The 23,581-nt window shown below is 43.0% G+C and overlaps 1 protein-coding gene across 4 annotated transcripts in view; it reads left to right on the top strand.

Annotated features, from left to right (window-relative positions):
- COL22A1 (collagen type XXII alpha 1 chain) overlaps nt 1–23,581 on the top strand; it is a 237,521-nt gene that overhangs the window by 77,033 nt on the left and 136,907 nt on the right. For all 4 annotated transcript variants that reach the window (XM_068933389.1, XM_068933387.1, XM_068933388.1 and 1 more), the window contains 2 exons: nt 11,012–11,123; nt 20,972–21,095. In XM_068933389.1, the coding sequence (XP_068789490.1) occupies nt 11,012–11,123; nt 20,972–21,095 (236 nt within the window). The remainder of the gene's footprint in view (nt 1–11,011; nt 11,124–20,971; nt 21,096–23,581) is intronic.

The following is a 23,581-nucleotide window of genomic DNA, read 5'->3' as shown; positions in this document are numbered from 1 at the left end:
TGGTCACCAGCAAAAACTGCACATGTGCAGCGAAGGTGAAGCCAGCTCTTTGTGTAGGCACTGCTCGCTCTTCTCAGTGGTATACCCCTATCAGCAGGACTGGATGCAGCTAGGATTGGGATAGGAGATGGTGGGGAAGGATAAGGCACAGCTGTGCAGGGTACCGTCACCTTGCTGTTAGATTTTGCGGTGCACCTTTCACTAGGCAGTGGCAATGGGGAAGGGCCTAAGGACTTCTTCCCTAGGAAATCCCCCATATAACATTTGGTAGAGTGATCAGCGCTGCCTTGATTATAATCTCCATTCTCCAAGGGTCCGGAGAGCTGGATTTGAAACCTGGTTCCTAATTGGCATACATGCAGCAATAGCGGTTGTGCCGCTATCAGAAGTATATAGGGAAAGTAGCAGCTAAGCTCTATCTGTTATCCTAAGAGTCATTTCAGTCTCCTGTAAGCTGGAGGGTGGGGTGGATTCCTCCTGTGGGCTGGTGGGTGGGATACCTTAAGCCCCAGTGACCTTATAAGTGCCTGCTAGCCTTTCTTTCCAGGAGTTTATGCACTGCACGATTGCTGGTCTCAACATTATAGCCTAGATCCTTGCGCTTAGAAGACGGTTGAAGTTTTTCAGAGGTCTTCAAACAAATTACCTGTGCTCAGGGACATTTTAATACCTGGTAGCTGCAAGAAAACCAGGTCAAGGAGGCAAATAAGTCATCTAGGACTTATAAGTGTGGTCACTGCAGTCCTATGGGCTAGCTCTAACCTGCGCATTAGGCTTGCACACTGAAATGCCCCGTGTCCAGATTTCCCAGTTATCCAGGATGAGGACTGGCTGTGGCTTCCTTTGGGCTTATGCACCAAGGAATTTCCCTGCAAAGGAAGCTAGAGAATTGGCGAGGGGACATACACGCTCAGCCAAGGGTCCTATCAACTACACATAGCCACAAAGAGTCAGCAGCAGCACTGGCCACATGTATTCCTTGAATTAAAATCCCATGTTTTAAATGAATTTTTTTCCTGATGTGTCCAGACATGTTGCTATTGCCCACATCATGTGCTGCAGTGGGACTTTTCACATATATAGCAATGTGAATGATCTTACTGGTGATAGGTATCAGATTTGTACTGGAGCAGGCAGCCCAGCTGAACTGCTCAAAGGCAGTAGTAAGCCTGGAGAATGAGTGCTGAAATTACTTCAGGATCTGCTAGTGCAGGAAGAAAACTGGAATCTAGTAAAAACTGAGTAGTCCATGTGAAAGCCTTTCTCTGATCTGAATCCCAGCAGTGCCAAATTCTGAATTCTGCATTCACACACAGACTTGCCTGGGTTAACCGTGCACATGAAATATTCTGATCTGTATGCATAGCAAAAAATAAAATCAATTTCCAAATGCTTTTTTAAACTAGCAACATTTGCCTTCTCCCAGAAGTTAAACTAACCGGAATTTCTTCTTGTTCCAGTGCATGTGAGGTTGATGAAAGGGAAATGAATTCAATTTCTGCCTATCTGCCTATTCCTAGCCCAAGAAGCAGCCAGTCCTTTGGTTGGGTTGTGTAAAAAGATTAATAAATTGGAGTAGCATGAGGTACCTCCTGGGTATTTCTCGGGTTTCTACAAATAGTTTAGTTTAGTTCTGCTTCAGTAAGAGTTTACTGCAAAAGAGACAACTGAAGAAACAATTTCTGAGATTCTTCGTCTCTGAGAGCTTTCTGGCATTTGCGCACATACAACAGGGAGAAGGTATAGATACAGTTTCAAGAAATTCTTCCTAATGCGTGGAGATAAATGAGTCTATCTGATGTTTATGGTCTCCGATGACTGCTGTGCTCAGTTTCAGATTATGTGCAGGTCTAATCTGTTTCGTACTGATCATCTAGCATTAAAAAAAGCACACAGTCTCATACAGAGCAGTCTTTACCTGCTTTCATATTAGGCTTTGCTTATGGCACTTAGAATTAATGGGAATATTTTCACTCACATGAATAGCCTGTTGGTGGGGTTTTTCTTTAGCCCAGATATTAAAACTGCAAGCAGAAACTAGCAGGCTGTGTCTTAGTAAAAGTGCTTCTCCTCAAACACCTTTTCTTACCCACAGAATTGTGCTAGCCTATAGTAAATCCTACAAGAAAACAGAAGCAAGTATTGCTGGTTGCACTGAATTCACCTCTTCTGCTACTCTGCTTGCGTAAACATTTATCCACTGTCATTTTTCTCAGCTATATGCATAGGGTTCTCCTGGGCCCAGTGCTGCCAACAAACCTTTATTCAAAAAGGGGTAGAGCCCTCCCCTCCCCACTGCTGTTGCAGAATGCCACCTTGCAGTAATGCCATTTTATGGCTTCCCGAAAGAACACACAGCACCTTAACTCTTGAGGAACTCAAAAGAGGGCTTCAAAACAGAGGAACTAATTAAAGTCGCAACCTAATACAAATAGGCCTGCTAAGTTCAGCTGGGGCAAACCTATCTGGCATACAAGGACATCAAAGGAATAATGAACCCCTGTTTAATCTTGTAAATCACTGGAGCAGGAAAGGAGGTGAAAGAGGGCCCATGGCGCTAAGCCAAATGTCCATCACTGGGAAAATGGAGAATGACTTCAACACAGAAAAGCCTTCAGTAATGAGGCAAAGAGTTCAGTGTCAAGAGCAGCTTTCAGTGTCGTTCAATATGCCACTTGCAACTGTCAGAAAACTGAGATACAAATGGATAAGAAGGAATGAGCGGACTGATAGAGATAAACAGAACAATGCATCAAATAAAGTGGAGTGTTATTAACATGAGATCAGGTGATGAAATGTGCTGCCTTAGAGACAGCAGCTTTAGACATGTATTTATTTCCTGTTTTTACAGTAGGTTGTGGGTTATATTACAACAGCTCTTTCCACCAGCTGAGTTGATTCTGTAACAGTGTAGTCACCTACTTTCTTATGGATTTGGCCTCTGCCTCTCTCTCGCTCTCTCTCTTTTTTTTCTTTTTTTAGTAGTATCTCTTTGGTTTAATTTTCTTATTGGTTTTATATCCCTTTTATATTTCCTGGAGTGGTATCTTTCCCTTTCTGTATAATGGTGCCAATTGTCTTTATCTGCCCCCTCTTTTTGGACTGAAGCTTTAGGCTGATGGTCCCGAAAGGTGATTGCCCCGTAGTTCAACCCAGTGACCTCCTGCTCACCTGCCCCACTGCATCCCCGTGCTTGCTCCTTTATCTCTCCTTTTGCTTTCCCCACCAGTGCCAATGAATGAGATACTCCAGAGTTGTGTGAAGGAGGCTAGCAGGGATTTTTTTCCGTGTATAATTGTGTGATACACCTCAAGCAGTGTTCCTGCTTCTGATAATCCAAAATGTGGATTGGTACTTGAGCTGGGCTCAGGCTCTTTTGGTCGATCTGCCTGATACTCCTGTGGGTTTCGGGTTTACCAGTGCCAATGAAAAGTAGAACTTGTCTCTTGGGGTGCCAGGATGCAGAAAAAGCAAACAAGGATCAGTGAACCAACAGCCTAAGCGGTGGCAACATATATTGAAGTAAATCCGCTTTATTATTGTTATAAAACTGTGACCTTCTAATGCCTTCTAAATCACCTTATGGAATATCAACTAGAAGGCAGTAGGATTGCTGGAAGATAGCCTCTTACTGCTGTTGTTCAAGCTGTTCCTTGTGCTTCAACAATAGCTTGTTATTAGCTTAAGTTCTCACCTGGTCTTCTTATGGTAAAAGTCCAGTGGATGTAGTGAGATGACAGTCAGGTCAATGTAAAGGCTGCTCAAATCCCAATTGTAACATCTGTGGAAACAAAGGGCAATTGGTTAATAGCAAAAACCTCTTTAAAACACTTTTGAGGCACTTTAATCCATAGGCTTCGGAGAATTTTATAGTTCCAAAACTCCCTTACAAGCTGCTTGTAAAATATAGCAAATTAATTTTTTAATGACTTGTGCAACCCATTAGCTCATTGCTCTGCTTGCATGCAGGGCTTGTGGGCAGCTAATAAATCTCCCTAGTTTGTTCCTCCAGAGGTGCAATCCTTAATGCTCTGGGAAGAGATCAGATAACAGCTGTTGGCTGATGGTGTTGAATCAAGCTGTTGACCTGGGAGTGCTGAATGTGGGATGAATTGTCCATGCAGAATATCAGCTGCTGCTTTTTCTGTCTTTACTGGAGAGGTGAACTAAAGGGGAATAAAACAGTGTAAGAAGGCAGAATCCTTAGCCATTTTAAGTGTTTGGAAATCACTTCTTTTGACAATCAGAATGGGATGCAGGAAATGTGTTTAGCAGAGCACTTTCTTTCGGTCTCCTTTTTACTACTATTCGCAGTGGTACAACTCTAAACAGTATCTGAGCTGCAGGACCTTTCCTGAGGCCTTTCCTGTTGTCTAGACCATGATGAGCAAACAAGAGTCCCTGTGTGTTCCATGGGGACACTGGGACAACATGAAGGTTTGAAGTCTTGCTGCTTTGACACTGACCCCAGTGTTGTCACCGTAAATGGCTCTCCAACCCTCAACTTCAATGCTGTTATTCTGGAAATAAAACTAAAGTATTGAAATTGAGTTGTCTCAGTAATAGGATAAACCCAGTAGTGTAGCATTACTTCTGCTGGGCTTTATCTGCTCTGCCTGCATGGAGCTGGTCATCAAGAGAGAGGAAGAGGGCTTTCTGCCTCCTGTCAGCATGCCAGAAAGACTAGGACCATGAACTGTGATAGCATCAGTGCTGAGACTCATCAACTAAATACTACTTCTTGATGCCAAGTGAAACTGTGATTAGGGCGCTGTTATACTGAGATGGATGTGGGTAATTTTACTGTGGTGGAACAGCCTTGGAGACGGAGACTTCAGTCATCTCTTTAAAAGATCCCTAATTATCTCATGTACTATCAACTCTGGAAAGGATTTCCTTTCCTGTGCAGGAAGGAATGTCAGGTATAGTGAAAACCCTGATGATGGCTACTATAGCAATAACAGCAATAAGTTCTGAGTAGTTAGTAGCTTTCCCCTTCAGGGTTTTGATAGTTTAAGTCATGTCCAAGCCCCAGATTGAGACACATCTTGGCTTTTTGGAAAGCCTATTTTCAGCCTAGAATATTGTGGAACATAAGAATGCCAAATGTTTAGATATAGTAGAAGAAAAGTTGTATCCCTCATCTACCCTCTGACTTCAAGTAGCTAACTGCCAGACGTTGCTGACTAAATGCAATTTTTTGACTTCAGAGCATGGCATAATAACCACTCGCCCCCCCCCCCCCCCCTTTTTTTTTTATTATATATATAAGGGCACAGAATGCAACTAAGAGAGGTAACAAAAATGGGGACCTGTGATGGTGGCAACAGCCTTGTAGATCACACTGAATGAATTGAATGTGATGTTTAGGATCTAGAGAGTACACTGGCTCTGAGCTTCTCCTGTTCCTTGTGAGCACTGACCATCCATGAAGGCTTAACTTTCAGGAGTGCAGAAATGTTAGGTGAGAAAATTGATAACATCTTACATTTGCTGAGACTCCCAAGTGATATTGTTCTTCCTAGGAATTTATACACTTTTCTAGCCTACCATGAAGTTTACTGCCATTGACCTCACACTAGTAAAAGTAACATGTGCTATTTTATCACAGGCAATACAGATAGCTATTTTCAGAAGTCACAGAGAAACAGTAACTGATGACAACCTGCCGTGACCTTGGCAATTGGTGATATTCTGTCAGTATGTTGACAAAGGTGATAATTCAGCTGAGAGTTTAACCACAGCTAATGCGTGGAGCAATTCCTGCAAAAGCAGGAAACAGGAAAAAATTCCTGTTTTATATTAGTACTCATGGCTGGACATCCTCACTAATAAATATATTCTGAGCACATTACCTGGGGCTCTGATATAGTGTACCTTTCCTGATTCCTTTCTCACCTGCTTTCCATCTTCCCTTCCAGGTAGTCCCCTTACTAGAAACGTTATTAGAAGTAGCCCCATGCTCCTGTGAGAGTTACCTTAGGTCCTTCAGAAATGCAAGGCAGGAGACTTTTCTCATGAGATTTTTTTCAGGCTAAAGAAGAAACTAAAGGTTGAATCCTACTTTGAGAAGACTTTCCGAACTTGTACACCACTTTGTTTTCTGACTAGTAAAACTTCCCTCTGTTGCTCTAGTTTCCTGGGTTTCGGTGGTGATGATTTTTTTCCCCTAAAACCAAGGCAAACAGGAAACTCTCAGCATGCAGATACCAGGTTCCACCAGGCTGCCCGTGTCAGATACTTAATGGAGGCAAGCAGAATTCCAGCTCGTGCTCACAGGAGCTGATCATGGCCCCTGTAGCCTTGTCTTGAAATAAATATCTCGAAATAAACTTTATGGGAATGCTCAATAAATACAGAGCTATCTGGTCACCCTTTGGCCATGTTTTCAGATGTGGTTGGCTGCAGTGTGGACATTTTTCCTGTAAAAGAGGGTGTGCTTATATATTACAGTTAGGATGATGTAGAAATTGTCCAGTTCAGTGCCAAGTTTTGCCCATCTTTTCCTTGCAAGAGGCAGATCTGACCATGCTTTCTGATTCTGGAAAAATGGGCTGCTTCCTGTAAAGAGTTATTACTTGCAAGTAGAGAGACATTGAAATGATTTGATCAGTAGAGCAGTACATAAGAAATTGCTTTTAAAGCCAAGTATGCTGTTATGAATCTGAGCTTCTCTTTCAGGTCACTATTTTAATTTCAGTGTTAATGGACTAGGTTATGCTGCTTTTCAGGTGAAGTAATCAGGTTAGAGGGTTTCAATGGCCTCAGTTTGTTTTAGTAACCATAATGAAGTAGGAAACTTATGATCAAAGAGTATTATTCATCTTATTAATTGTTATATTCATGGCATTAACTGATGAAATAGTTTATAAGCCAACTGGGAAACCACACCTGTCCTGGTATACAAAAAGCCACATTTTAAATCAAAGCAACTGAGAATTGAAAAGTCCTACCCTTTCATCCTGTGCACAAGCATGGTGCAATGATTAGGTAACAGTAGCTTTGTGCTTGCTATTTTAGGCTGCTTCGTTCCCTCGCATTTCAGTTGGGAAAGGTCTGGGAAGCTCCGTGTAGGATCTCATTTTCCTTGCCCTCAGTAAGCGCTTTGTTTTGTCTTCTAACCATGGCTCGGCACCGAGAGGCCTGCCTTCCTACATTTCATTTAAGGGAGTTGGAGATATCTATGAGTTTTCTTGGAGTTTTTCAAGGATGACTCCATCCTGTATCACTCCGGGACACTGACAATGTGGCCCCCCCTAGGTAATGGGAAACTAATGTACAGCGCAAACTTCTGTTGTCACTCCAGCCCAGAAATGATGTTTGGCAGGCTAACTGGGCAGCAAGATGTTTGGAAGAAGTTATAGGTGAGGTGTTTCCACTACATTGCTGGCAGGTAGACAGTGTAAGGTGCAATCTCCTGATGAAATGTTGGAGAAATGGTTGCAGTATCACTTATTTCTCCCATTAGGAGGAAAGTGTCATGCTCTTTCCCTCACTATCCCAGTCCAGGTCCTAAAGTCTACAAGAGAACATACTCAATGCAAAGTGCATCCACACATCTGAAGTAAACAAAATTTTTGTGTGTGTGTGTTTGTATGTGTGTGTGTGTGTGTATTTTCCTTCATCTGAAATACTCTTAGAGGTTACGTGCAAGCACATATTCATTTGCAACTTACCTTAAGTGTCTTCTTTCCTATCCCACCTAAATAATGTGCACTGGTTAATTTCTCAGCTCAAATGACAGTATTTTGGGTCTGTTTGTTTCTTCTCCCAGGTGGAAATGGGATGGTATCTCTTTAAAGAGATACTTACAATAAATGCACAGGGTAGCAAAATTAAGATATTGCTATTCTGAATTTTAAAATCTGCAACCTTTATTCAATCCTGAAGGCCGATGAAACAATGTAAATGTAAGTTATATGTGATTACTTATCATTTTTTTTCCTCTTGACTTCTGCCTCATTCAGTGCACAAAATGCATAGCATTCCCTGAAAGTGGAATTTATCTCACCTGACTTTAGAACACTGAAAATTAATGTCCCTCTCGGCTCCCTTTCAGAAAGAGATAGGTGCTGCCAAATAGTGTTTCAGCCTGTCCGTAGATAGGTTCAAGATAGATGTGATGAATTTCTGTAGAACAGCAGGGGAACCAAAGCAACCCACTTACATCAGACATCTCATTTTTAGACAGCTAAAATTAGGTGAGATGCATCTTATCCTTAACTGGAACGGTTTGTTGTCTACTGTATGGACTGATGCCGTGTTTACTATGATGCCATTGAAATCCTTCTGCAGCTGAACTGTACATTGCCTCATAGGCTTTGTTTGGCAATAGGGTGTCCAACAGTGGGAGTCATCTCACCTAAGTGTAGACCTTTACGAGGTGAGCTTTGACATACAGCATCCTGGGCATCCTATGCTCTCTTTATGTCAATGGAGAGGAACATGGACTTTTGGCGTCTCTTTCAGTAAGAGATGAATGCCTCCCTAGAAGCGTTTCTGTTCAGTTCTGTTGACTAACTGAATGAGAGTCTGTGTGATTATCCTGCCTACAGAGGTGACATTTAGCCAGAAGAGACCCATCTTAAGTGCTCTACGAACATGAATTAGTTTGTTTCATAGCTCCCTCTAAGGAGAGTAAAGGCAATGCCTGTATTTGGCACAGAATGGCGCCATGGATTGAGTAAGGCAAAAATACTTGCTGTTTTTGGGTGTGTACTCTGAAATGTCTAGGGCTTAGTGTTTCTGTGGACTTACATAGCACTTGCACTTTTCAAAGAACAACCCTTATTGATTCTTAACTAAAAGTATGTCAAGAAATTGAATTTTAATAGCCTTGTTTATGTTTCTTTGTGTTATTTAGGCACTGTAAACTGCATGCTCTTTGGAAATTCCAGCAAAAAAAGAGATTGCCTAGCCTGACTCTTGATTAGTCTGAACACTTCAACAGTTGCTCGTGATGAGAACACTGGCTTGAGTTCGCAGAGAAAGATCAGAGAATGTTTGGGGTCTGAGCTAATGATGGGAATGCTTACAAGGAAGTTTTGTCGTTGTAACTTGCACCTGTGTAGCTGAGCAATTCTCCATGGCTTGAGGAGTCTGGCCGCGGGACACTGCGCCGCGGCTTGGGCAGCGTTCCAGCCTTCTCCGTTCACAAATTATCAGCTCCTTGGAGTGGTTAACAAGCCTCCTTGCCAATCACTGTGGGCTCATCTCACCAGTAACACTCAAGTGCCTTCCTCACATTTCTGTGGTTGGTGTAGATGAAAAATATGTATTGCATGGTGGAATGAGCTGCGGGAGAGCTTATATGGACAGGTCATGCTGTTTTTTATATGATAGCCAGCAGGGAGCTTTCATGTTCTAGTAGCTTCTATTTGGTACAATTTATGGATGCAATCACGGCTGATTACAGTATGTCAGAAGAGAGTTGTTGCAGAGGTGATTACGAGGTGGAGCCATGAGGCCCTGGGGTGCCTTAACCACCTTATTTGCCCTCTTGAATGTCCAGTAGTAGCTGAAAATAAAGTGGACAGGAGGGAAAAGCTGTTGACAGCTAGGAAAGTTACTGTGATATAAAGAGCCTAAACTTGTCACGAGGCAACCATTTCTGTCTTTGCAAACAATTAGAACTATATTTCCTCAAAAAAGCTATTTCTTTAGAAAAGCTATTTTTTTAGAAAAAGCTCCATGATGGAAATGTATGTTTTGTTTATTCTCTGCTGTCACATCTTGCTTTGTCTCAAGGCTGGCCCACACAGGTTTTTTGTACCTATTTATTCTTATAAATTTAAAAAATGATACTATTAGATGGGCACCATTTGCTGTTGCAGTAGTTTTCAAGCTATGCAATGGCTTTCAGCTTGCAAGTTGTAAAAGGTTCACAAAGATAACTGAGAAAAGCAAGATTATTTTCTTTAGGCCTAAATTTACCACACAATAATTTGTATCTATCCGAGAAGAATTTTAGGAGATCACTAACTGAACAAAATTAAAACTACTGCCCTAGTTTGAAATCAATTTCCCAGAATAAGCTATTCTATTATCATCAGTTTTATGGGCTGTAATTACATCCACAGGAGTTAACATATATTGTCATGTATGTGTAAGGGAGAGCGGAGACTGGAATAGCCCAAATAAAAGAAAAACACAGGTTCTGTGTTGAGTCGTGCTCAACCTGGCTTTTGTAGTGTCTTTACTCATAAATCCTCAGTATATCTGGTTCTGGGTGTACTTATTAGTTTGGATGTACATCCCGTGGAGCCAGTTGGGACCTGAAAGCATGATAGTTGCAGTCGCACAGTACTGGGTCTGCTGGAGCTGGATGAGTTCAGGAACACGGCGTGGGTACACTCCAGCTGACCCTGGCACGGTTCAGTAGCTGGGACTTTGTGTCACCAAAACATGGTTAAGTGGCTGGATCCACATCAGCGCTGGAGCTGCATCGGCCCATTTTCATGGTGTGTGCTTGAGCTAACAAGCTTTGTCAGAGTGAGGTGAGCTTGACACAAATTTTTGCAACCGAGATTATCGGCTCATAGTAATAATGAGTAGATTCGCCACCTCTAAATAGAATCAAGACAGTTTGAAGACTGTATGTAGATAAGTGTCTTGGATAAGTCTTTTCAGTGAATGTTTCAGTGTTCCTGTGTATTCTCGCTTTTTCTACCTTATCTGAGCATCCACAATCATTAGTGAACTGCACAGTATTTTCAAGGTGCCACATCAATGCAAACACGAATCATCAGTGACATCTGGGAACTCTGTTCTGATCTCTCCAGGGTCTGTTACAGTTTAACTTTATGCTTGGTTTTGTGTTTTTGGACTGAGCAGATTAGACCATGTTAGAATTTTCTTCTGGGTTTTCCCAACAAGAAGAAGCTTAATCTCTGAGGAGCTAGGTCTGTGGCCTAAGATAACTGCCTAAACGTAGTTAAAGACATGCCACACTGCTCTAATTTTTATATTGCAGCCTGATCGTGTCTCATATTTACACTTTTGTTATGGACAGGATTTGACCTGATGGATTCATTCAGTGTGAAACAAATTTTTGGAATGAAGGAAAGCGGAATTCAGAGCTCTTACGTACGACTTGGAAGTTTCCCCATTGTTCAGAAAACTGAGTGAGTACCCGGTCTTTCGTTTTATTTTCATCTGGGCCTCTGATTTGGCTCTGTTATCTGGCCTCTGTTATTTGGTTCCTTTACGTTAACTTGCAGTAGTGACACGGTACCTATGTTACCATAGCTAGCACGAGCATGTTCTGCTGTTTTGATCAGCTCTTTCAGTTCTTCTGCCATAACATTTAGACAAAGTGCCTTTGCACTAACTCCACTTGCCATCCTGGTCAGTGAATCAGCTAGTTTCAGTGTATCTGTCGCAGTTGTTTTGAAGAGCAGTTTTAAGACAGTCAGCAAAGAACTGAGGGCAAAGTACCTAAAGGCCTCTAACAAGAATATTTAGTAGCACTCCCATTGAAATACGTATTTGCTAATCACAAGCGACCAGTTCCTACTAGATGTTGCTGTCATTCTGCTAATACAGTTTTTTGGTCTCCTAAAAGAATGAGCAGTTGTTAATCCTGTGTCAACATGGATTCGGTCCTTTATAACTTGAGGCTGCCAGCTGTGTCATAGTCTATCAGAACAGTTTCTCTTCTAGTTGTCATTTGAATCTTGCTAGCATTAGCCTTGAAAAGAGTGAGTGCGTAATTTCACTGAGTAATCATGAGCAATAGATTGAATTGTCATCATTAACATTTTTGCAGTAAATTTCACTGCAGTGGTTTTGAACTTCAGCTTAAAAAATCAATAGTAATTCTTTTCCTTCTTATGGATGAGGGCTGTTATATTTTATTCTGTTTTGGCTCTTTTACGCAGCTTGCTGCATCTTTCAGATTTTACTGTGATTTGCATTTGCTTGATTTCACAATATTTTTTCATCCTGGAGCTGACCTGGATTGATTTGCTTTTCTCTCCTCCATTTCCTTCTCCATACAAACACACACTCTTTAGAAGGAAAAAAAAAGTAGAAGTATGATATATTGAAAGGAAAACTGTTTGCTCTAAAGTCCATAAATGATGTCAAGTCTCAGGGTAAGTAAATTCATGATCTGGGAGAAGGCCAGCAAACTAAAGACACCTTGCTCTTGATAAGAAGTATATATATAACTGGGGTGTGTACTGAGAGGAAAAAAACGATGTTTTTTTGCTCACAGCAGCCTGTGGGCACAACTCCTGCTTGGTGTGGTTTGTAATAGCTAGCGGTAGTGCGCTTTATCATTGGAGAGGGTTATCACCAGGACTATGTAGGAAGAAGCCCTGAAGCAGAGAGGTCCAGTTTGTGCCTAAATATTTCTGGGACTGATGATCTACCCAACCTGAGCTCCGTGAGACACTGTGGTAAATAGGACTAATGCAGTCTCTGTCTGTATAAGCAAGAACTGTCATAGTTACCAACAGACGTCTTCGATATCAAGGAACTCTGTCACTACTGCTGTAATGCTGTGTCCAGTCTTTGTGTCCGTAATTCAGTAGATAAGAATAAAATGTAGGAAAGATTAAAGAATTTGGAAATGTGGCTAATACTGGGAGACTCATGAAGTTCCGTGGAGTCAGGTACGTTAGAAAGAGGTTAACAGTGGAGGCAGTCTCAGTTGATAAAAACCAGTAGAGAATCAAGATCTAATAAAGGGTCTTAAGTGTAATAATGAACATCAGTAAACTAAAAGTCAGTGGCTACCTGTTAACAACAGACGAAAACCAGCATGGAAGGAAGGCATGCATTTTTAACAATGAAAGTAATTAATCACTAGAACGAGTTAGCGTGGATTATAGTGAGCTGTCCTTTTGCATTCCTTTCTGAAATTAAGGCTTGAAGTACTTTGCTGCTGCTGCTGCTGCTGTTGTTGTTGTTGTTGTTGTTGTTGTTGTTGTTGTTGTTTTCCCAGAAAAACTGAGGAAGTAAAACCAGACCATCCGGCTATAATGGCTTTTCTTCTGCTCAGACTGCATCCATTTAATTGTTGATGCTGTTTTTAAAATAAGTAGACTATTTTGTTGCTGAGGACAATTAGAATTAAAACATACTAAATTAGTAAATTGAAATGACTAAGCTTGCTTTTAAATGATTAACTGAAATACGGAATTAAAGAGAAACTTTCTATTTTCAGCCTTCTGTATTTTAACTTCCCTGCACGTGTGATTTGGAAATAAACCTAAATGGATATGTTACCATGGAAGGTGACCGTATATTTGATGCATTTCAGTTTTTGGATGTTTGAGTTCTGAGATGATGCACCTAGGGCCATTGCTCGCAGAAGATGAATTAAAGCTGCACAAAATTGATAACTGAAATAATAAACAAAACAAAAAAAACCATCTGTCCTTTCTTGCGGATAGCCGAAAGCAATATTTAACAACTGATAGCAACATCTCATAATTCAGTATGCAGAATCCCAGAATGGTTGAGGTTGGAAAGGACCTCTGGAGATCATCTACTTCAGCCCCCGCCCCCACACAAGCAGGGTTACCTGCAGCACGTTGCCCAGAATCGTGTCCAGAAGGCTTTTGAATATCTCCAGGGAAGGAGGCACCATAGTCTCTCTGGGCAACCTGGTCCAGTGCTCTGTCACCCTCATAGGAAAGAAGTTTTTCCTCATGTTAAGATGGAGCTTCCTGTGTTTCGGTTTGTGCCCGTTGCCTCTTGTCCTGTTGCTGGGCACCACTGAGAAGAGTCTGGCCCGATCGTCTTGACACCCTCCCTTTAGATACTTGTACACATTGATGAGATCACCTCTCAGGCTTCTCCTCTCCAGGCTGAACAGTCTCAGCTCCCTCAGCCTTTCCTCGCAGGAGATGCTCCAGTCCCTTAATCATCTTCATAGCCCTTTGCTGAACTCACTCCAGGAACTCCAGATCTCTCTTGTACTGGGGAGCCCAGAACTGGACACAGTACTCCAGATGTGGCCTCACCAGGGCTCAGTAGAGGGACAGGATCACCTCCCTCGACCTGCTGGTAATGCTCTTCCTCATGCAGCCCAGAATGCCATTGGCCTTCTTGACCACAAAGCCACGCTGCTGGCTCATGGACAATATGACCACCAGGACACCCAGGTCCTTCTCGGCAGAGCTGCTTTCCAGCAGGTCAACCCCCAGCCTGTCCTGGTGCAGGGGGTTATTCCTGCCTAGGTGCAGGACCCTGCACTTGCCTTTGTTGAACTTCAGGAGGTTCCTCCCTGTCCACCTCTCCAGCCTGTCCAGGTCCCTCTGAATGGCAGCACAGCCTGCTGGTGTGTCAGCCACTCCTCCTCAGTTTAGTATCATCAGCAAACTTGCTGAGGGTGCACTCTGTCCCTTCCTCCAGGTCATTGATGAATATATTGAACAAGACTGGACCCAGCACTGACCCCTGGGGGACACCACTAGCCACAGGCCTCCAACTTGACTCTGCGCCATTCACCACAACCCTCTGAGCTCGGCCATCCAGCCAGTTCTCAATCCAGCTCACCGTCCACTCGTCTAGCCCACACTTCCTGAGCTTACCTAGGAGGATGTGATGGGAGAGAGTGTCCAAAGCCTTGCTGAAGTCCAGGGAGACAACATCCCCTGCTCTGCACTCCTCTACCCAGCCAGTCATTCCGTCATAGAAGGCTATCAGATTGGTCAAGCATGATTTCCCTTTGGTGACTCCATGCTGACTACTCCTGATCACCTTCTTGTCCTCCATGTGCTTAGTGATGACCTCCAGGAGGAGCTGTTCCATCACCTTTCCCGGGATGGAGATGAGGCTGACAGGCCTGTAGTTTCCTGGCTCCTCCTTCTTGCCCTTTTTGAAGACTGGCGTGATGTTTTCACCTCTCCTGTTGTCCAGGACCTTTCCAAGATGATGGAGAGTGGCCTAGCGATGACATCTGCCAGCTCCCTCAGCACTGGTGCGTGTATCCCATGAGGGCCTATGGACCTGTGGGTGTAAAGTTGGCCTAAATGATCTCTAACCTGATCCTCCTCGACCAAGGGAGAGTTTTCCTTTTTCTAGACTTTCTCCCCCAAATTATTAAATGAGTAATATATTTAATTGACTTTATTATCTATTTGAAGGTTTTATATCCTTTTATCTAAGCACTAGTAGTTGTACTGAGTGCCAGCTTAGGGGCCAAGGAAATGTGCTTGTTCGTCTTCCGATCTTGCCTATGCCTGCAAACTGGCAAATGCTACAGCCAGGAATAGGGCCAAAATGAGTGTCCTGGTGACTGAGAGACGGACAGGTCTCTCTAGGGAGCTGAGGATGGGTCTATAAAGCTGACTGACACTTTTTCTCAGTCCTCAGATAAGTGAAGCTCTTCTACCATTTTCTCTCAGCTCCTCAGCGTCCAGAGGTGTGCTCCAGATTTCTGTTTCTGGGTACTAGGCTTGTTCCTGTCCACTGTTGTTTTGGTTGCCTGGCCTCTGCCTCACTATGTTGGTATCTCTTCCATATATTTCTCCTGATGTTGACTCTGGAGCCTTTGTCCTGTCACGTCCACCCCTAGATCTTCTCTTCACCAGCTTGCCTAACCTAGTTCCTGCGTTGCTCGGTCCTCATCCCTACTTCCACCTCACGGAACTTCCTGTTACTGGGCCTGGCCTCTAGTCATGATCTGTTTGCTCTTTGTATTGGGACAGCATTGTCTTCCCTGAGCTTTTTTTGTTCTTGAGTGTGTATATCTTGGAGCGCTGGAGCGACTTTCACTGCTGACCTCAACTTACCTTTCGCTTCAGTTACCTGCCTTTTGTTTCCTCATGAGGTCCTGCCTTGGTCTAATGATTTGCTCTGCTCCACAGAGAGGAAAATTCTACCTAAAGCTGCCAAAAACGTCATAGACTGAATATGAAGCCTGTATGATTCAGAACTGCTGAATGCTTCCCTGCTCCTCGCTTCAGCTCGAACATTTGCAGTTCAATGCTGCACCCTCCTTCCCCCTCTCTACCAGCCCAGTCTTTCCCTTTCTCCCTCTCTTCCGCAGGCCAGATGCAGCTGACAGACCTGGTCTGTGATCCTTCCCAGACTTTCCTGTGGTGCTGGAGTTAGAAAAAGGCCAAGTTACTGTGCTGAAATCAGGGATGAGACATAGGACTCCAAGCTCTAAGGAGTCTGTGAGGGCAGTTATCCCATCTGAAGGCTTTGTTATGGCCTGTCTCTGATCTCATTACCTCATTTGTCAGAGGAATTGTCATGTGGGTTGCTCTGTACTGTGGAAGAAGAAACATGTCTGTCCACATCCCCATGAATTAAGTAGCAGAATGCATATATGGAGCCTGTCTAAGGAGTTCCTCATAGGCTATTTCTCTGCAAGCAGATTAAACAGGGTAAGTTCATAGACCCCAGCATTAGACTCCAATTGTTTGTACTCTTCAGTTGTTAATGTGCTCATGTCAAGTTAGTTTTGGCTAATGCCAACCAGTGCTATCCCAAGTGATGCCTGGGCCTGACCAGTGTGGAGCATAAAGTCAGCATACCCCCAGTCAGCAGTTTGGGTGCAATCTCTCTGCTTGGGAAGGGAGAGTTTAGCTAAACTGTGCTCATGGCTGGGCAGTTGGCCCTGATTATTATTTACCAGGATAAATAGAGACATTGAGTCTCCTTCTTCAGAACAAGGCAAAGAAGAATAAGCATGACTTAGGTGAAATGAGTGAAGGCTTTATTAGTCTTTTAGAGCGTAAAGACTGAAGAGAGAGCCAAGAGCCATAGTAAGGAGAGAGACTAATTTGTTCTCATAATTCATTGTGGGAAAAGTTGTTTCAGGAAGCTTAAACTGCAGCAAGGACGATTTAGGATAGGCTTTGGGAAGAGTTCTGTAGTGCTAAGTATAGTGAAACACTAGAAGAAATTCCTTAGAGAGGGTGTAGATATCCCAGCACTGAGGTTTTTAAAGTAGAGGTCAAACAAATGTCTGCCAAGGATGTATGTGCAGCATTGATTCTGTGTTGCAGCAGGACTTTGAAGGGAGATATCCTGAAGTCCTTACTAGGCTTTTCATTGTTTCCTGTCATTCTAAGAACCTCTGGTGATATGATTCATATGGAAATGAACTGTCTTTCTCCAGACTTGTTTCACAGACATCAGTGAATGACATTGACTGTTAGTTGCTTTTAGGTGTTTTGAAAATGGTCACATATTGAATCAATGACAAGCCAACAGAGATTTTCCCTTTGCTTCTACATTTGTGTTTCTTATTCATTTTGTCCCTTCCTTACCAAATGCAAGCACCCTATTAATTGTTGTTCCATTCAGTAACTGAAATGAGAACGGACAATATTGTTTTTCTCCACTGTGTTATTATTACAGATGAAGGATCTTATGCCGATTATTACAGATGCAGGCTTTTATGCCAAACAAAAGCTTGTAAGAAGGCGGCTGTATTCTGGAAGTGGGCAGAGGCTAAGAGAGTTTCCTGCCTGGTCATTACCATTTTTTATATCTAGAAGTTATGACTGGCCTGACCTTGGAGCTGGGTTAATTAACTCTGAGACTAACCTGCAGCGTTTGGGGGAGGGGATTCTCTTGTCTCAGGGTTTTATAATGGGCTCTTCTGCAATCCATTCTGTTGTCAGAGTTATAGACTGAGGAGCCAGCAGAGAGCTCCCTGTAGTACCAGCCACTCAGCAAAGCTCCATAACATGGACCATCAGCTCATTTCAGCCTTGGGTGAACGGAGAGAAATAGAACATTTCTGGGTATGGGAATTCCTGCCCTTGGGTTCCTAAGTACAGCTGAGCCTCTACATGGAGATTACTTTTTGGCAAGGAAATAAATGAAGACTCATAAACAGAGCTGTTGTTATTTGTGTGGTAATGCAGCTCCATAAAAGTCGCCGTGGCCAAGGACTTCAGAAACAGCTTTTATCATATCTTCAGAGCAACAAAAGTGTCTTTAGATTTGCTTTTAGCTCAAAGTCTTTCTCTGTCTGGAACTTGCAGCCAGTTCCTCAGCACCTTTAAAAATCAGTTGAGGTCATTATAGCTTTCTGTCAGTTCAGATCTAGGTGAGGGACCATTTGTCAGCCTCTGTGTGATAAGGCTGGCAGGCCCACAAGGATATTTAGGTACCTACCTCCCAGTTATTTCTGTGGGTGTTAAGCACCCAAAAGCCTTTTATGAATTTGAGCTTGCATGATGGTGTTCGTGTTCCCAACTCGGACACATCCAGAGAGCTGCACAGGCTTTCTTAGCACAGAGGCCAGCAATTGGCTCTTCCAGATTTGGATGTAGATGTCAAGCCCAAAATCAGCCTTGACATCAACATGAGGGGTTACCTTAACCACGTGCTCCTATACCTTCCTGCTGAGCAGAGCAGTAATGCCCCTGCCTTTAGTTCATACTTGGAATGAAGCATATCTGCATGTGCAGAGTTGAAAAAGTGTTAGCAAAAGGCAGCATCGCAAGTATGTGCTCTGCTGCTGTTGATGGGACAATAGCAAATGTGCTATAGATCAGGAGGTCAGGTAAGCATCCCCAGGGCTATCAATGCTACCTTGTGCCACCACTGGATTAACTGCAGAAACATTTCTCTGTCTGGCTTTCATTAAGTAGGAGCTTGGTGTTGCTGGTGGGGTGTAGCTTAGAGAAGTAAATGAATGGGACTGTCTGTGGCCAAAATGGAAGTCAGGATCAGAAAGGACTGGGTGGAGAATGAACTCATTAAATACAGTAAAACTAGATTGCTTCCTGCTGTTCCCAGCTGCCAGCAAGGGCACGTCAGCCATCAAAACGATTTAGGGCTCTGAATTGCAAGTGGGGTGGAAAGAGGTTGCAGCAACAGGGTTCTCAAACTGACAAATGGAGAAGGAAAGGCAGCACGGAGGCAAGCGAAGAAGGGATGAAGCCTGGAAATAAGAAGAGCCAGCTGGCAGGGAGGAACAGGCAGGGAGGAGATGATCAGAGGGAGACCTGAGGCGACTGCTCTTTGCAAAAGAAGCTGTGACTGTAAAGATACGTGGTGAGAAGTGAGTGAGTGAAGATAAACGCACTAGGCATGTATGCTGAAATGGCAGTGCTTAGACGCTGAGCCACAGAGAAATCCCCCACTGCTAGCACTCATGTAGAAAAGTCCATGATTTTTATTCGAGAGGAGGGAGTCGTGAGTACAGTCTTTCTAACCATTGACATTGCTACTGTCAGCAATGCTGAATTTTCTTGTTGGAGTAGGACAGCCCAGTCTGTCAGTGACATGAAAAGCCCAGGCATGCCCTTCCTCTCAAATTTAGACAAAATGAGTGTACCATGTCAGGTAGCTGTTCAAAAGGAACTTCACACTAAGATATGTCAAAGGTAAAGGAGATGTGGCTGGTTGGCCTGGTGGGAGAACTGATGCGACCAACTTGGCTGCCTCTTGTCAAAAATCTCCTAGTCTTTTTTGGTGGCTTTTACTGCCACAGTCATGCTGGTTGTATTCTCCATGGCAGCTGTGCCATGAGAGTGACAACCAGCAGGCCTCTTATTTTGTCATGAAAGCAGAAAGGGTCTGACTATTTTGTGTGCCACAGAGGAGAGGGATGCTGGTGTGCGGTGGATCTGTGACCAGAGAAAGGGTGGTTTGTGAATTACTAGCACCAAGAAGTGAGGGAGTCTTGTCTGCTCTCCTAAGTAAAGGATTTTGTGAAAGAGCTAGTGGGAGCCTGGTTCAGATTTCTCTTGTGTTGGAAGACTTCAGAGGGCACCTGTGTCTTCCACTGGGAACAGCATATAATGGTGTGTAGGCTGTGTGGCTGTTTTATATAGTAAAAGCCATGGTAGTGGACCAAATCATAGTAATAATCTGATTTTTTAACTTCATCGAGAAGATAGGAAATTCAAAGCACAAATTTAAAAATGACTGAATATTTTGACATTTGACATTTTGACATAGAATGGCTTTGAATCTTTGCTGTAAATGCAAAACAAAATATTTTGGAAATTTTGCGGAGTGAGATTTTAGTTTTAAATGCCAGCAAGAGCCTCTACTTTTGTGCGCCTCTGAGCTACGTATGCCAGTTTCTAGGTAGTATGAACTATGTCAGGTGTTCCATAAGAAAATCTGTCTTCACTGTTTTGCTCTTTATTAGTTCCTTGCCAAAGAACGTTGTGGATGCAATAAGTTTACTTGACTTCAAGGGGAGAATGGAGAAGTCCATGCAAGAGAAAAGCATACAAAGTTATTAACAAAGTTATTAACAAAATTATTATACTTTAGTTGCCTCTGAATTTGACCCCTGAATCATAAAGAGCTGGAGACTAGGGGAATATGTTTGTTCTGTTTGTTTTCATTTCTAGGCATCCACTTATGGCCAGTGACAACCCCCTTCCCAAGATATTGGGTTAAATGTACATTCTGTCCAACCGCGTATGCTCATTGTTATGTTATGTTCTTATGTTGGGCTGAGTCAACTTCAAACGTAAGCGTGGATCGTAGTGTCACACTGAGTAAATTTCTGCCAAATGTATTTGCAAAGTGTGATTTGAGATTCTTCTGTTCTCCCAGGTCATCAGCCAAGGAACATTGCCTTGGGCAAGCATGAGGCATAGTGCTTGTTTTGAGGGGAAACATTACAAGAGGTAGTGCTACAATTTAGTACATTCAGAGAGAGTTTCAGATATGCCAGCCCAATGTTACAGATTTCCAATGCATCTAGAGAAGAAACAGAATATTTTACAGGTAGCACGAATTGAAGCCCATCTGAAAACCAGCTTTTGACATGATGGATTCAAATTAGATTTTCCCCATTTCTTACTTATATCGAGAGCTTCACCATGGGAGCTGGGAAGGGCTCCTCATGGGCAGAGCCACCTTGAGGGCACAAGCTCATGTTCACCTCTCTACAGGTTTCCAATATAGCAGAGGTTTTAAGGGATGATACGTGGGAAGCGTTGCTGGGACATTCAGAGAGTTTTGTTAGAAATCCTGCTCTTCACCGTTAAGCCTGTTACATTGCTCTCTTTTTCCCTCCCCATGCCAGAGATGTGTTCCCACAAGGTCTGCCTGATGAATATGCTTTTGTAACTACCTTCAAATTCCGGAAGGCTTCCAGGAGAGAAGACTGGTATATTTGGCAGATCATTGACAAGTATGGCATACCGCAGGTACGAGGCCCTTTGCCGTCAGCAAGAGCAGGCTTGTTTCCCTTTTATTGCATGAACTGGCCTTCTCGCCTTTACCTCCTGCTACTTTTTACCTCTGGACTAATAAAAATCTCTGTGCCTGAATTTCTTTCAGTTCTTTGTGCTGAAAAACCTTCACCTTTAATTCAAACCCTGGAGGAAGATTTGCTTAGACCTTTATTGTTGTCAGCATATAAAGAGATGCGTTAGTTGGAAAGGGTGGAAAAGATATACCATCCTTGCTTTTAAAAACACTTTCTGGGTTTTCGGTTGTTTTATTCACATAGTGTTGTTTAGAGAAAATACTTTATCTGTTTAGAAAAGGATACCCACACAGGTACCACAAAACAGGAGAGCAGTGAGCTATTTCAAGTTTTTTCATAGACTTTTTAGATACTAGGGGGAGACATTATGGATTCTCTATTTAGGACATGAACATAACATCTATTACAACTGTTATAACTCTAAGTCCTGCGCGTTGCAGAATTTGATCCAATAATATTTTTAAAGTACCCTCAGGTTCTCAGAAGTAAAATACCATGGCAGTGCAGTAAAGGTCTATCTGTTCCTATATAGTATTGTTCGCAGCATGCTATAGTTTAAGGGTTTGTGTGTGTTGGGAGAGAAGGGTGGTTTGGTTTGACTGTGTGTTTTGCTGCCTAGTATAAACATGGTGCTTACAGCATTACCCATGGCTCTAAACCGGACTATCAGCATGAGATGACTTAGCCATGTTATGCACTATTGCTGCTTTGGGACTGATGCTCTGGGAAGTCACAGCATGAAGGGTGGGTGCAATATGAGGACCTAGCTAACTGAGGCTCAGACAATGATAAAAGCCTAGTCTGAAAAATATTTTGATAAATTATCAGCTGCACTTTCCTAAAAGAAATGTAATTTGCTGTGCTACATGCATTCCTAATCCTGCACAGTAAGAATGTATGAACCGCTAATTATTTCATGGAGACAGCTAAATACTTGAATCCCTTAAGTGTGGAAAGAAAAAAGCACTCAAGACTCTCCGTAATATATTGAAAAGTGCCTTAAATTGTGGTATCAGAAGTATCCTAGAGCCTCAAGAGCCTTGCTTCATTTAAAGTCAGTAGCACTTTGGCCATTACATGTTTGCAGACCTACCTGGCCTGCAGACTGAAGAGACTTCTGAGCTAGCACTGATCTGAACTGACATTTCCAGACAGCGCAGTGCTCTGCTGCATGTAGATGCAGGGTCAGATCTGGAGGCAGCCTACCCTGGGCTAGTTATGTCAGACCCAGCTCTGTGCCAATGTGACCAAACCTCTCCCAGCTGTGCAGCTAGCTGGCGCACTGTTTGTTGCACAGTCTCTGCTCTGTGCTCCAGTTCCTGCTGCTGCGTTACTTTCCTAAAAGAGGAAATCAATTTGTAAATGAACTAAGGGATAACGTCTTCAGAAGCCAATTTCTGCCTGCTGCGTAGCTTGCAAACACAAGGTTAGGCAGCAAGGTGTTGTTAGGAATGGGTTGTGGGTGAAGAAAGACAGGTAGAGGGAGGAAGAGGGAGGAAGAGGTAAGATATGAATTCTGCAGTGACAAAGTAGAGTGACAATATTTAATATAGGATTAAAAAGGACTTTTTTCACTTTTTTTGAAAATGTTTTATTTGAGAGTGGACACTTAGGATTTCATTTCTCATGAGCTATGTTTGATTACTGTAGTCAGGAAGAAAGACTGTTGAGGCCATCTTAACTGTTCTAGCTTTTATGTATCCCTGTGCCTCACCTCTTCTATTTGTGATTAACCAAATTAGAAGGAGCGATTCTTTGGCACTGACAGTAAGTGGCATGCCTGGCTGTGTCCACATTGTATAACACAGCCCTAGGTCTCTTCTGGGCCTAAAGCATAATTATTATTGTGTGTTTAGGTTTTCAGTTCAAAGCATCTGAAATAATGTGTGAGCAATGTTGCAGCCCAGCAGAATGTTTTCATACCAAGAAATGAGGGATGTGTGTGTGCTCCAGTGGATGGATGAGGACTTGTGAGGGTCACTAAAGAGCATGGAGCCTACTGGGAAGTGATGGAGAATTGCACAGGCTACAGGGATCCTAAGTAGGCTTAGCTTTGCCTATACTGCCTTTTGGGAGAGGCCCCTGGTATGTGCTACCACCCATCAATGCCCAAGTACTATCTGGGAGGCATCAAGGTGATGTGGGCTGAAACCATGCCATGGCGTATGCTCACAAGGGAAGACTTTGGATGATCATGAATCTGTGCCCGAGCCAATGTCCTGACCCGTCTTGTTTACTAGAACAGGTATAGGCTCACTATCTCACTTCATATATCACCAGCAAGTGCGCGCTCTGCTCTTTGCCAGGACATCTCCTTATCATGTCCTATACTATCCCCAGCTTTGGGGTGTCATCTGGGGAGTCAGTCCAGAATGAAGACAGGCAATAAGAAAGGATGATGAGGCTGTGCACTTTATTAGCAAA

The sequence above is a fragment of the Struthio camelus genome, chromosome 2 (genome assembly GCF_040807025.1).
Source record: "Struthio camelus isolate bStrCam1 chromosome 2, bStrCam1.hap1, whole genome shotgun sequence".
Classification (NCBI taxonomy): domain Eukaryota; kingdom Metazoa; phylum Chordata; class Aves; order Struthioniformes; family Struthionidae; genus Struthio; species Struthio camelus.
This window is presented reverse-complemented; position numbering and strand designations above follow the sequence as displayed.